Raw genomic sequence first — 14,252 nt, 5'->3', positions numbered from 1 at the left:
TTATTTTTGAAATAAATAAACAAAAATTATTTAAATAACAGTTAATGTAATTTTGGTGAAATTATGATTGTATATTCATTATCTGAAGAGTAATTTATTGATGAGTTTCATATGCATTCTTGATTTTAATATTTTTTATTTGTAGAAAAAATTGTTAAAGCTCTTCCTGATGCAGAAGACATGGCAAAATTGTTACCAGATTTTGAGAAGATTAGAGAAAACTTTAGCTTTCTAAGAAATTTAGTTCCACGAGGTATGTTTCCCTCATTTTATTACTTATATTTAGTTCTGCACAAATGTGTCTACATTTATTTGTCATCTTTGTTTTTCAGTGTATTCTTATTTGACTACTGGATGGGAAGGCTGGTTAGTTGTCCCTTTTCAGCCATTACCTGCTCCAATTGAGCACATAAAAAAAAGCAACAAAAAAAAGAAGAAAAACATACACATGATCTTATGAAAAGTAACACAATGAGCCAGATTCCAAAAGACTTGCTTGTGCGACTGACCACTTCCACTAAGAGCAGGTCTTCTGGAATCTAGTCCCCAAGGTAAGACTGTGTATAGGTAGGCCTTACACCATAGTAAGTCACTTACACTGAGAGCAAGGCTTTCAGAATCAGACTTGTACTGAGAGGAACTCTCTTGGAATCTGGTCCAATATGTACATTTGCAGAAAATATTAAAAGGTAAATGCAGATATTTAGACTTTATTATATTGCATAATATCTGGGATTGACAGCCCTCCTGCTGCTTTTGGTAGACTTAATTTCCCCTCTGCCACCCTTGGATTTGGAATTTTCCAGATGTATCCCTTCATCCACCCATCTGTCTTTCTAATCTCACTCTCTGACATAGGCTGGCAAAAAGCTTGAACTAAATATAGTAGATATGGTGGAACATGCCAATACATGACCACATCAGAGACATTTGGTTTAGTTCCAGATTTAAATGGTCCCTTCGCTGAAAACTGAATATTTTTATAACATTTTACCAAAACTACAGTTCATTCAGCCCTCTCAGGTTGTGGCTAACCTTATTCCCTGGCATTTTAATTCTCCATCTCCCCATATGTTTGGTACTGCTGTTTTAACAACTTGTATTCTGCAGTGTTAATACCCAATTCTTGGGAGTTCTCTGAATTTATTTTATAACCTGAAATTTGCCCAAAATTCTGTAATATCTGCCATAGTTTTTTGACATGTGTCTCTCTCTAGGGGTTAGCCATTACTACATCATGAGCAAATGAAGCAATTTTTAATTGTAAACATCCCCAGTGATGTCCTTCTGTTTGTGATGGCCTAAAAGTTTCTGCTGTTGGTTTTAAGTACAAGACTAAAAGTAAGGGGAAGAAAGTGGACATCCCTACCTAGTTCCCCCAGAAATTGTAATATGGGCTGGTAATCTACTTCTAAATTTTACCTCAACTTCCACTTCAAAATAAACTCACTTTAATGTGTATTATGAGACCCTCCTTGTGGTTGATATACAGCTTTTAATTTAGTCCAAGATTTAGTTTGACTTTCAAAATAGTTAAATAGGTTTTACTACCTGGGTCTGCATGCAAGTAATGCCACAAATCAATTATGCCATTAATTCAAATGGGGAATTACTAACTTAGAGCTATACTGTTTATACACAACTTTGCTATTCACCATATGTTTTATGTACTCATCCCCCATTTGAATTTCAACACATAGCGTCTGTCTGTCTGTCCAATACCTGTCATTCATTTTTAAGTTTATTCATGGTCATTATGACATTCCAGTTTAGGTACTCTAGATATCCACACTGTATTTGGATGGCTTGAAGATATGATCCCTTGATCTTTGTTGTGCAATTTCTGCCCTTAACTTCAATATTTGGCTCTCTTTAAAGACCAAGAACAGTCTTTCTTGTGATCATAGTGTCTGATTTGACTGACTCAGGCGGTCTGACCCTTTGTTTCCCATTAGTGCTTTACATTGGCTAGTGTAGTTGACCATTGATTGCAAGTCTTAGTGCTGCTTTTGGGTCTTCAATTCTTGGACCCAAGCTAAGAAAAGCTTAAAACTTGTTGCATACAGAATTTCATCTTTAATTCCTTTATGCTTCACCAACTTGATCACCAGAGCAAATACAGCCCATTTCTTCCATGTCTCAGACTAGAAGTCCTTGTTTGCAAAAACCCTATCTGTGCCACACATCCATTTTGTTCCTGGTTTCCAAAGGATCAATAATATCCATTCTTTTAGTTTGTAAGATTCAAAGGTTACTATTTGTCTTGGATAACATTGGTTCCCAGAGTTCCAGACAGTCGTATATGATCTCTTTATTCTTAATACTCATCAGGGATCTGAGTCCATTCTTCCAGTAAAGCTGTCACAAATCAATCACAGTCCTTTTCTTCCTTTCCCTCAGTTATGCCCAGTAATCTAATGAACTTTCGTCTGGATCTAGCCTGCTGGTCCGTAAGAATCTCCTCAGATGTCCTTCATGGATGCATCTGCAGTCATAACAACTGGGTTGTCCTGTCGTCAGGCAGCCCTTCAGTGTCTTTCTTGATCCAGAGATTACTTCGAATACTACCAAGACTTCTAAAGCTAAGTACCTGGGCTAGACTCTTTCTTGCCTCAGCCGATGTCAGAAAAAGTTAACAATTGTTTAACCTGTGGGAAACAAATACCTCATAAGGATTTCCACTCTTACTGTCTGCCCTGTTTAGGCCCAGCGTAGCAGCCTGTCGGAGTTTGCAGAACAGTTTTTCGGTTCTGATCATTATGCCGCCGGATCCTCCGACTACCCAATCTGCCAAAAAACCATGGTTAGAAAACTGATCAAAGTACAGCTGAACCTATTCCTACAACTGAGGCCCCTGCTACAACTCTTGAATCGGCCTCAGAAACGGTGGTTGACTTATCAGACACCATCCCGATGTCTCGCTGCTAGGCCTCCAGCAGCCATGTCCATTAAGGCCTTCGCCAGGGCTAAAGCAGCCAAGACTACTAAAACAGTGCCTGTTAAACCCCCACTTCCAGGCCCTCTTCTAGTTCTCAAATGCTTACTTTGGCAGAAGATTTAATTTCTTTAATTAGAGGATCTCAATCTCACCCAGACAGGGCCTCTCAGCCCCCAGAGAAGAGACCTAGGGCAGAGCCCCCTGAACCAGTGTCCTCTGATGATTCTGCTGATGAATCAGACATAACTGACCAGCCAGAGGCTCCCTTCTCCAATTTTGAAGATTCTGATGCTGAAGAATCCATTCCAGCTGCTTCCCCACCAGAAGAATTCTCCTTAAACCTTGCATGCCATGCGAGAACAGTTCCAATGGCAGCAACAGGATTTTTCAGACTCCAGAAAAAGACTTAGGACCTTTCTGCACCTCCCACAGCACAGGCCCTTAGCTATACCTCCTGTTCTCTCTGTGGTGGATGATGCTTTCAATGATGTTTGCCAGATTCTTTACCCCAGCCCCTGCCAAACCAGACAGATTTTACAGGGTGCCAGATACTCATCACCACCTTTACAAGGCCCCACTTGCAGACCCAGAAACTATATCCCAGGGTCCCTATTCCTTCTGAAAGGGAAGCAAGGTCATTAGACAGATGGGGTAAAAGGTCTACACTTCAGCTACTCTCTCAGCTAGAGCTTTAAACTGTCAGTTTCACATGATACAATACCAAGAGTTTATGCTTGATCAGTTAACTAAAAACTAACTACTAATGAATCTCTTGATAAGAAATATGTATTAGAAATGGTAAATAACATACAACAGGTTAGCAACCATTCCTTAAAATGTGGCTATGATGCACTGGAGGCTTCATTTAGATCAGCCATGACTGGCACAGTGATAAGAAGGCATGCATGGCTAAAGGAACAAGCGGATCATGTTAAAGCTAAGTTGCTAGATGCTCCTATGGACAAGACAAGTTTGTTTGGTACACCTGCCCAGCAGGTTATGAAGAAAATGGAAGAAAAGGCAAAATCTGTTCAAACTGTTAAAGATTTCTTGCAGGTTCAACCCCCAAGGTTTAGCAGGAACTGGCCTGCTAAAATTGGTCCTTTCCTGACTCCACAAAATTTCAAAGGGGCAGGAATAGGCGTTCCAGAGGCAGAAACCAATCCAGAGGAGGTGCCTACAGAGGACGACAGTGGCAAGGTAACAACAGAGGCACAGACACAGCCACTGCCACTACATCAGCACCAACACAGTGACTTAACCTAATACCAGGGAACAAATAGCAGCTCCTCTAGGCGGAAAGTTAACCTTATTTTCAAAAAACTGGCACTACATAACAAAAGACAAGTGGATTTTACAAACCATAGATCAAGGTTACCGGTTTCACTTCCACACTTTACCAGTCAAAAGAGGAATGCCAAATCTACCTCCAAATCAAAAAACAGAGGCTCTACACCAGATTATGGAGTTAGCAAACATGAGAGCTGTGGAAAGAGTGCCAACAGCAGAGCAAGGAAAGGGGTTCTACTCCAGACTATTCCTAGTTCCAAGAAAGGAAAAACGTTGGAGACCAATTCTCGACCTGTCCACCTTAAATACATACATCATTGTCCCAAAATTCAAAATGCTGACCCTACAGCAACTTCTTCCCATGCTGGGCAAGGAGTCTTGGCTGGTAACTCTAGATCTCAAGGAGGCATACCTGCGACCAATCTGCAGAAGATACCTCAGATTTCTTGCAGGATCAGAGCACTATCAATTCTCAGCATTGCCCTTTGGCTTATCTAGAGTATTCACAAAATGCCTGGCATCAGTAATCGCCCATTGCAGACTACAGGGAATTCAAATTTACCCATACCTGACAACAAAAGCAAGCTGACAACAGATTTACAAAGGGTCATTTACTTGCTACAAACACTGGGATACACAGTCAATTTACAAAAGTCAAGGCTGTTACCATCCCAAACAAGGACATTCTGAATTGGACACAGTAAAACAAATGGCATTCCTGACTACAGAAAAACAAAAGAACTTCCTCTTTACTTCTGAACAAGTTAACAGCAAGAAAAGTACTGCAGGCCTTGGGCTTCATGGCATCATGCATAATCTTGGTCCCATAAACTACAGTGGTACCTAAAGAATTTATGGTCCCAACACAGACACAGCCTAGAAACAGAAATCCCACTAATTCCATGCTTAAAACAGGAGTTCCTATGGTGGGCTCAGGCATGCCAGTCAAACCGACCATCACAACAGACAAATGTGTGCAAGGATTGTGGACACAGGATCAACTTCACCTGCACATCAACCTAAAAGAAATGCTGGCAGTAAAACTGGCAAGTTCAAACCATTTCTCAAAGAGGGCCAGTTGATGATAAGGACAGACAACACCACAGTCATGTGGTACATCAACAAACAGGGAGGCACTCATTCATACCCCTATGCAGAATGACTAAAGACAATACTCTAGCAGACATATTAAGCAGAACCACTACATCTTCAAGACCATCTCAAAGAAATGGGGAATGCCACAGATAGACCTATGGACATTCCACCCACTAGCATGGAAAGTGGATTCAACTGGAAAGGCCTAACAGCATATGCATTCCCACCTCTTCCTTTGATACACAAGGTACTACTAAAAGATAATCCTGATAGCTCCAAACTGGCCAAGACAACACTGGTACCCACTACTGAGGAGCATGTCTGATGCCTTTGATGTTAACTCAGAACAACTACAGCATCATACACCCAAACCTAAACTGCATGGAACATCACATAGCAGCAGCCAATCCAGAACTTTCCCAAAGAGTTAAAGACATTATCCTTGAAGGAACTATGCTGGAAAATGGAAAAGGTTTGTCATTTGAAAGAGGAAAAGATGTGTCAAACATAGATATGCCTAACATTCTGGAGTATCTGGCGAACTTCTTCATTCAGGCCTGTCCTACTCCTCCATCAAGATACATGCATCAGCTATTTCAGCAGAATACAGCTTTGATCCACCTGTTTAGTTCCTCAGAGGAATCAAGAATGTAAAACCTCCAAGGAAACCACCATTACCAGCTTGGGACTTAAACTTTGTGCTAGAAAAATTGACACTATCACCCTTTGAACCAGCAGCAACAGCAGACCTACAACACCTGTCATGGAAAACTGCTTTAATCTTCCACCAAGATAGAGTGTCCATGAGGACTAATCCTACATTTATGCCCAAGGTGGTATCCAGAGTGTCTTTAAACCAGGCAATCCACCTACCTACCTTCTTTCCCAACCCACAAAACAGTACTACTTGGACAGAACAAAAATAGCAGAAAGACTGACCAACTTTCAGGAAGGGAAGGAAAAGCTATTTCCAAACAGACAATCTCCAAATGGATAGGAAATTGCATACGATTCTGTTACTCCTTCCATGGAAAACCAATTCCACAGAACATAAGACCTCATTCTAAAGCATTATAATTTGCCTCTATATTCCAGATCAGCAGGGTTTGCCACTATGACTGCAGATGCATCCATGAAGGACATAGTACAGTTTTGTACCTACCATAAATGTAGATGTCCGAACTGGATAGCATCTGCAGTAGCTGGTGGGGCTTATTGTTGTGTTTACCTCTATCTTTTGGAAACATTGGCATCTATCCAAATTTTAGCCTTCAAGAGGGCTACTGGCATCTGGGGCAAGAAACACTGAGAGTTGTTATGACTGCAGATGCTATCCAGTTCGGACATCTACATTTATGGTAGGTACAAAACTGTACTTTAGTTCTAATCTTGCTTCTGCAACTTCTGTTTGCAGCTGTAACTGCTCCATTTCTTGCAGAATGTCCTGTATCATCACATCAGAGTGGTTACTTGGGACATTCTGAATCTCCTAGGCTCTGGTTTGAGTCTCTGCCATACATTTTTTTAATGTAGAGTTAAACTTTTCCTTTCACTATGGGCATCAGCCAGGTTCACTTGATCTGTGATATTCTGTTCTCCCATGTGGGTGGCCTTTTCCTGTGGTGGTTTGTTGAGAATGGTATTATTATGCTCTTTTCTGACTTTTTTGGTTATTTCTCTTTTTCTCTCTGGAGACATTAATACTGAAGTTCGTATACCTTATTACAGTCTTTGGGTAATTTTGTATATGCACTACTCGCCCTTGAGGAAATGCTGCTACACTCACCATGGCAACATAGTAGAAGTCCTATGAACAAGATTCTGTTAGATGACTTATGCATGTTCCATTAAAGTTTTTACTGTCCCTTGACAAAAGGCATTGTGTGTGTGTGTTTTTGTAGGCTGACAGGCCTCTTCCAGGCTAGACTTTCAGCTCTAAAAACAGGTACTTCACCAAGGTATAATTCACAGGGTAAACTCTACAGGTTAGCCACACATGAACTCTTTTCTCACTCTATGCTTCCATGTCTTCATTCAGATGATGCTCTGTGTGAAGAAATAATTTCCTGAGTTTAGCACTCTAAGCTGGTCCATTTTATGTAATGGTGTTTAGCAATCAAGATGATTTCATTAATCTTTGTGAAAACATTGCCACACTGCATACTGGAGTATCCTGTTTAACTATATAAGTTAAAGGCAAATACACATTTTATATAAATGCTACTATATGTACTGCATAGACGCACACATACACTTGCATACATGTATGTGGTGGCATAGTGGTAGCTGCTGAAACAGGCAGGGAAATGTATGCAAGAGACATAGGATAGGCAGAAAGTCTTGGCAAGGGGACAGGTGCATTTTAGGGAGATATGATGAATACTGCTGAAGAGAGACTCCATGGGCCTGATTCCAAAAGACTTGCTGTCACTGTAAGTGATCACTTACACTAAGAGCATTTTGGAGTTTAGTTCCCAGGTCAAGCCTGTTTATAGATGGGCCTTACACCGAAGTAAGTCACTTACACTGAGAGCAAGGATTTTGGAATCAGGGCAGACTTGCACTGGGAACAACTCTTTTTAGCAATCTAGTCCCATATTCCTGATTTGAGGCCTCTGGGTTATTACTGTTCTGTGCAGGAGTCTCAGGGAAGCTATCCCTACATCTGAAGAAGTAAGAAGAGTATTGCTTTCTTATTTTGTACTGAATCTTGAAGGAATGGATGGAAAATTACCATAAGCTGAGGTGAAGGAGAAGCAGGCATGTTTTTCTCCGTATAGAAAGGCCGAAGGAATTGTTTACTCTGTTTGGATGGAAAATAGTTTTGGAAGCATAAAAGTAAACTTTGTAAATATTGTCTTTGGCTTTGTGAAAAGCTTCTATGAAAAAGTAAAACTGCAAAGTGAACATTGAAATCTGGTGAATAAACTGGAACTTTATTTTGTTTCCTCTTGTTTGCTGCAAGAAAACTATTTTTTATCCCTGTAAACAAGATAACACTTTCAAAACAAAACTGGCTAAAAATACTACTTTTTGTATCTGAACACCATGGAAAGATGATGATTGATGGATTATATGAGAAGAAAATACATTTTCTTGACAAACTGTAATTCTGACTTGCTCCCTGGCAAGTGCTCTGCCTGAGTTATCCCCATGTGGGCAAGCAATGCTTTTGATGTACTTACTAAGCAAGTGTTCATCAAAAGCTTCCACTGGGAGTATTAAAGTAGTATGAACTTTTTCTTTGTTGTCTGAAAAACTTGCTGAAATTGAAGAACTGTTAAACCCATGTCCCTGTACAGGAGGTATTCGAAAATCTTCATGGCAATAAAAGGGATTACTCTGAACTGGCCAAACCTGTCCTCTTACAGGGATATGTTTCGGAAAGAATTCTTTTGGCATGTAACCATACATGAATTGGTTCAGCAATACCCATTTTTATGAGACATAAGTTGAAGTATTTAGGTGTATGAATTACAAAAATATTTTAATATGACACCTAATATGCAGGAAGAGATTAAATAAAAGATAATACAAAAACTGAGAAACTGGAAGCTGTTTATGGATAGTAAAGTACAAGCAGTGAAAATGTTTTTTGCCCCTTTGGATTTATATACAGGTCAGGCATGTTTTTATCAACTAGAGGAGAAATGGTGGACAAAAATTAATAGAGATGAAGGAATTTATTTGTGAGATGAAGAGGGGGAGAGTTAAGTGGAATAAGTTGATCCTTCCTTCTCAAAGAATAAAGTGGTTTAGGATTACCTGATTTGCATGGATATATTGGTACTATGCAGTTAAGGCTCATCTGCACATCACAATCAGAAGGATGTAAATCAAAGTGGAAAGGGAAGTTCTAAAAACACAGAGACAGGTGAGAAGTTTAGATGTAGATCCTTAAGGGGAATAACAGTAACCATACAGAGTGTTTGGGGTCCGAATGGAGAGATGATGAGTCAGCAAACAAAGGAGAGTAGTATTGCAGAAATTGAATTCATCCTCGTCATGGTGGGTACCTTCACAAGGTGGACCCTGTTTTTCACAAAATCTCACCAAGGTGACACTGATGTATAGACTGTATTTTGTATAGCATATATCATGGAAAGAAGTAGGTAAAAAAAAGATAGCTGGGTGCACGCACAAGACCCAAGATAAAAAAGTGCCCAGTCCTGGTAGACGCACTGGTGCCAGGACTGGAAAACTTACAGTGGTAGAATCCTCAAAATATGGAAACATTCCTACAGTGGGGCTGGGCCATTTCCAAGGGGAGGATGGCCTCCTTGCTGTAGAAGGAAGTAACAGTCCACAAAAATCACAAAAACTGATAGGCCAAAGAAGAGCCATAAAAGAGTGCACAACTGTGGATAAGAAAGAAATTATGTATTCTTACTATTATGCAAAAAAAAAAACAGAATTTCTAGACACAAGATATACAAAAAGATTGAGAGAAAATACAGGAAAGAAAAATATTTCCACAAGAAAAACTTTCAGAAGTCTCAAATAAAAATTTGTGTACATTAATACAACAGATTTGTGAAAAACATTATATAGACCAAGAATATTTTATCTGTTTGGAAAAAGAAGCATCTGAGGAAGTGCAAAAATATAAAAAACAAAACCTAGATATTTTTGAAAAGTGTACTGCGGTAGCGTTGTCGTCTCACAGTTAGATGTTGCCCGTTCGATTCTCAGAGTGCCTGCTGTGTGGCGACATGCGTGAACGGGCATTCCTTCGTTGAAGGTTGTGCGTTAGGCCCAGCAAGCCAGCACGTAAAACTCTACTGCCAGTCATTAGTGGACCGGAGTTCCACTGTGGCGACCCCTAACCGGGAAAAGCCGAAAGACACTAACTAACATAAAATGAAATATGGATGTGGGAAAGCAAGAGAGATTTGATGTGGTGCAATATTTATGCAAAGTTGAAAGCCAAATTAATGCAAAAAAAGGCAGCTCCAAAGATATTCGAAGAGAAATACAGGCAAAGCACCCAGATATGGAAAATTTCACAATAAAAATATCACAAAGAGGAAATGTAGAAAAGAAGATTAGTAAAGTAGAAGTTAAAAAAAATAAAAGCTGAAGTTATGGAATGCCTGCGAAGTGAAGGTTTTGGTGTAGAAGGTCTAACATAGGTTACATCACAGTATGATGTAATGGGCCCCCAAAGTAAGATGAAACAGGAAGATCAGGAGACATCTGAAGAAGAAATATGGACATGGGAAAGAAAAAGACATTTAATATGGTGTAATAACTATGCAAAGGAGAAAGCAAAATTGATACAGAAATAGCACCAATGATATTTGAAGAGAAATACAGGCAAAGGAAACTGAACATGGAAAACTTTACAATACAAAAAATAAGAAGACAGAGGAAAAGTAGAAGAGAAGGTTAGAGAAGTTAAAGAAATAGAAACTGATGTTATGGAGTACCTGCGAAGTGAAGGATTCAGTGTAGAAAATCTAACTCAGAAAGCACCACAGGAAGATAGAGCAATAGACATCCAAATAAAGGAGAAACCAGTGGAACGGGAAGCAAGAAGGATGCTTCATGCTCAAGTGACTCCAAGTATGGCATGCAATATGAAGATATTTTAGAGGCTTCCACAGAAAACTAGTATAATGTTCATTTGAAGCTGGACAGCAAGGGAAGAAACAGGAAACTGTGGCAACTCTGATGCAGTCAGTGTTGAGTGATAGGCCAGTGAGCTCCCATATGACAAAGCAACGGATGACACAGATGAAATTGAAGAGAATGTGCCACAGGAAGATGCTGTAGAACTCTATAGAATGCTCGCAGGAAATGGAGGACAAAAAATGTTCCTTTAGTTTAGAAGAAAATGAGCTAAGAGAAGAGTTGCTTGATTTAATAGAGATAGACATGTCAAGATCAATGAAACAAATAGACTGCAGAAAGTCAATAAAACCCAGAGAGTCAGAAGTTTGATAAAACAAATGAACACAGTAATTAAGACTCTCCATAGAGATCCATGCGATATAACAGATGTAAACAGGATATATTACTCTGCAGCTAAATTAATAACAGATAAAATTCTACCACAAGAACAAAGGGTAGTAAGGGAAAGGAAGGGGAGAAATTGAATACCATCATGGAAGTATCGAATAGAGAAAACTGTAACACAGTTAAGACGAGAAGTGCCACTGTTAGAAGAGTATAGAAGAGGGAACAGATCAACAAAAATACTAAGATAGACATGATAAAAGCAATGCACAGTATTGTAATGGATCAGGATCTGTCTTGCACTATTGAAAATAATAAACTAAAAATCTTAGCACAGGCAGAAAAACTTAGAAGATACACAGATAAATATAAAGTGCAAAATAAGCAATATATTGATGACCCTAAAAAGTTCTGTAGAGAATTGGGAAACAAGGAAAAGCGAATTGAAAGACCACACAAAAAAAGAAGAAATAGATACATTTTGAAAAAAAATATCTATGAAGATTCTGTGGAACCTAACAAAGATGCTAAATGGATAGAAGAAGTAAAAGAAAGAATAAGACGTTCAACGGTACAGGATATGAAATGGCATGAGATAACTGACAGAGAGATTGAGATAAAGTTAAGAAAAGCCTTCAGTGTGGAAACCCCAGGCCCAGATGCAGTACCAAACTTCTGGCTAAAAATATTAACATCTTTGCAGAAAGCTTTAGCCATGAGTAAGAACTATTTATATGCGCACCCCGAACAGACACCAACCTGGTTAACAACAGGAAAAACAGTGTGCCTACTTAAGAGTGAACCAGCAAGTTATCCTAAAAAAATCTAGACCAATAACTTGCCTTCCAACGACGTATAAACTATATACTGGAATTGATGCTGACAGAGTTTATAGTCATTTAAAGAAAATTCAATCAGGGCAATAGAATAAAAGGGTAATGAAAGTCAGTCATATGGAACAAAGGATCATCTGTTGCTAAATAAAGTCATAATGGAGAAATGTAAAAAGGGAAAGAAGTATGGCATGGATTGACTACAAAAAAGCTTTTGATAGTATCCCACATTCATGGTTAAAAGACTGCTTTAAAATGTATAAGATACACCCTCCACTGATCAACTTACATTACAGTGACCATGAAACAGTGGCAAACCACTTTGTTTTTAAGCCATGATAAAGGACAAATTATTATTTTGGGGATGAAAATTTAAAGGGCGATATTCTAGGCTGACTCCCTGTCACAGCTACTGTTTAGTCTTGCCCTTAATCCTTTAAACTGTCTACTTAAAAGATTAGGCCATGGCTGTAATTTGGCTCCTAGAAAACAACAAAGTTTAAAGACCTTGCATCTTCTCTTTGTCGATGATTTAAAATTGTATAACTCATCAGATGAGGAACTGAAAGCACAACTGCAAAAAGTCAAAACTTTTTCAGATAGTATAAGAATGTCATTTGGTCTTGATAAATGTGCAAAAGCAACCTTTAAAGCAGGAAAACTGCAGCACCAAGAAAACATCAGTTTGGGACAAGAGTGCGATATCGCAGAACTTGAGCAAGAGGAAGTGTATAAATATTTGGGAATTGATGAAGGATCAACAGTAAAACATGAACAAATGTGAATAAAACTTAGTAAAGAATATTTTAGAAGACTTAATCCTGAAAACAGTGTTGACATCTAGGAACAAAATTCAAGCTATAAACCAATTTTCTGTTCCTGTCCTAACTTAGTTTTGGAGTGATTGACTGGCCCCAAAGTGTGTTGGATAGATTAGACAGGAAATCAAGAAGGATGCTTCACGCTCATCAATGATTTATAAAAATCTGTGCATACCAAGATTATATATTAAAAACAAAAAAGTTCACTTTACAACAGAAGGATCGCAAACTGTTTTAGCGTAAAAAATGTTTTAATCTCCACTTTTGTAAAAACACTTCATCAGAAAAATCTTATCAAACAATACAACTGGAATATATATATATATATATATATATATATATATATATATATATATATATATATACACTAATCAATTAACCATAATTAAAAACAATCACCAATTTTAACCCTTTAATTTAGTTCTTGCTAAAAAAACATTTTATAGTAACATGTTCATTCAAACCTGGGATAACATCTGCACATAAACTTATCTGCCAACTCACTTCTCTAGTTTCAATTTCATTTTTAAAGCCACCCCCCCCCCATCCATTGTTACTTTTTCAAGAACTGTAAACAAAAACTTATTAAAATTCTTACACACTTTTCAGTGCTTATCAAGTGCATTATTTTCATCCTTTTTCTTAACAGCCCTTATATGTTCTTGAATCCTCTCAGCCTTCTTGTAGTCATACCTACATAGAATGATTCACAGGATGAGCACAGGGCAAGATAGACCACTCCAGAAGTATTACAACTATACCTTTCCTTGAAATCTGTGTTGTAATTTAAATGGGGCAAAATCACAAAAGCACCTTCGTGTATGAATCTGCAGCTAGAATAACCATTGCACTCAAGTCCCTTTACCTTTACTACTATAAGCAATAGGAATTTTTGTATGATTTTTCAAGCATTTGTTTAATACTACGTGTTCTAACATTTACAAATTGTGGCTCATTTCCTAAAGCCTGACATAACTCTCTGTGACCATTAATAATCCACCAATTTTGTGTTATAATATTCCTGATATTACACGTATCTACTAACATTTCTAGACAACACAGAGGAAAATCATTAGAAGTATCAACTTCATGTGATTTGTCAGGCAGTCCATTTATTAAAATAGGTGGAAAAAAGTCTTCCTTTTAGCAGAGACTTCAGTTGCAGCCTGATGTAATAGTTCTATGGGATATCCCCTTTCCACAAATAATTGAGTAATGAACCTCAATTCTGTTTGAAAAACATTGTCATTACTAATCATACGCAATGCCCTTATAAAGTGGCCTGTAGGGATGTTAAGTTTCATATAACTGGGATGG

The 14,252-nt window shown here is 38.4% G+C and overlaps 1 protein-coding gene across 4 annotated transcripts in view; it reads left to right on the top strand.

The window, feature by feature from the left end:
• OPA1 (OPA1 mitochondrial dynamin like GTPase) overlaps positions 1-14,252 on the top strand; it is a 2,039,562-nt gene that overhangs the window by 188,524 nt on the left and 1,836,786 nt on the right. For all 4 annotated transcript variants that reach the window (XM_044070302.1, XM_044070304.1, XM_044070303.1 and 1 more), the window contains exon 4: positions 146-253. In XM_044070302.1, coding sequence (XP_043926237.1) covers positions 146-253 — 108 coding nt within the window. The remainder of the gene's footprint in view (positions 1-145; positions 254-14,252) is intronic.

The sequence above is a fragment of the Protopterus annectens genome, chromosome 4.part1 (assembly GCF_019279795.1).
Source record: "Protopterus annectens isolate FY-2018-M chromosome 4.part1, PAN1.0, whole genome shotgun sequence".
Classification (NCBI taxonomy): domain Eukaryota; kingdom Metazoa; phylum Chordata; order Ceratodontiformes; family Protopteridae; genus Protopterus; species Protopterus annectens.
The sequence above is the reverse complement of the archived record's forward strand: the minus strand, read 5'-3'. Positions and strand labels throughout refer to the sequence as shown.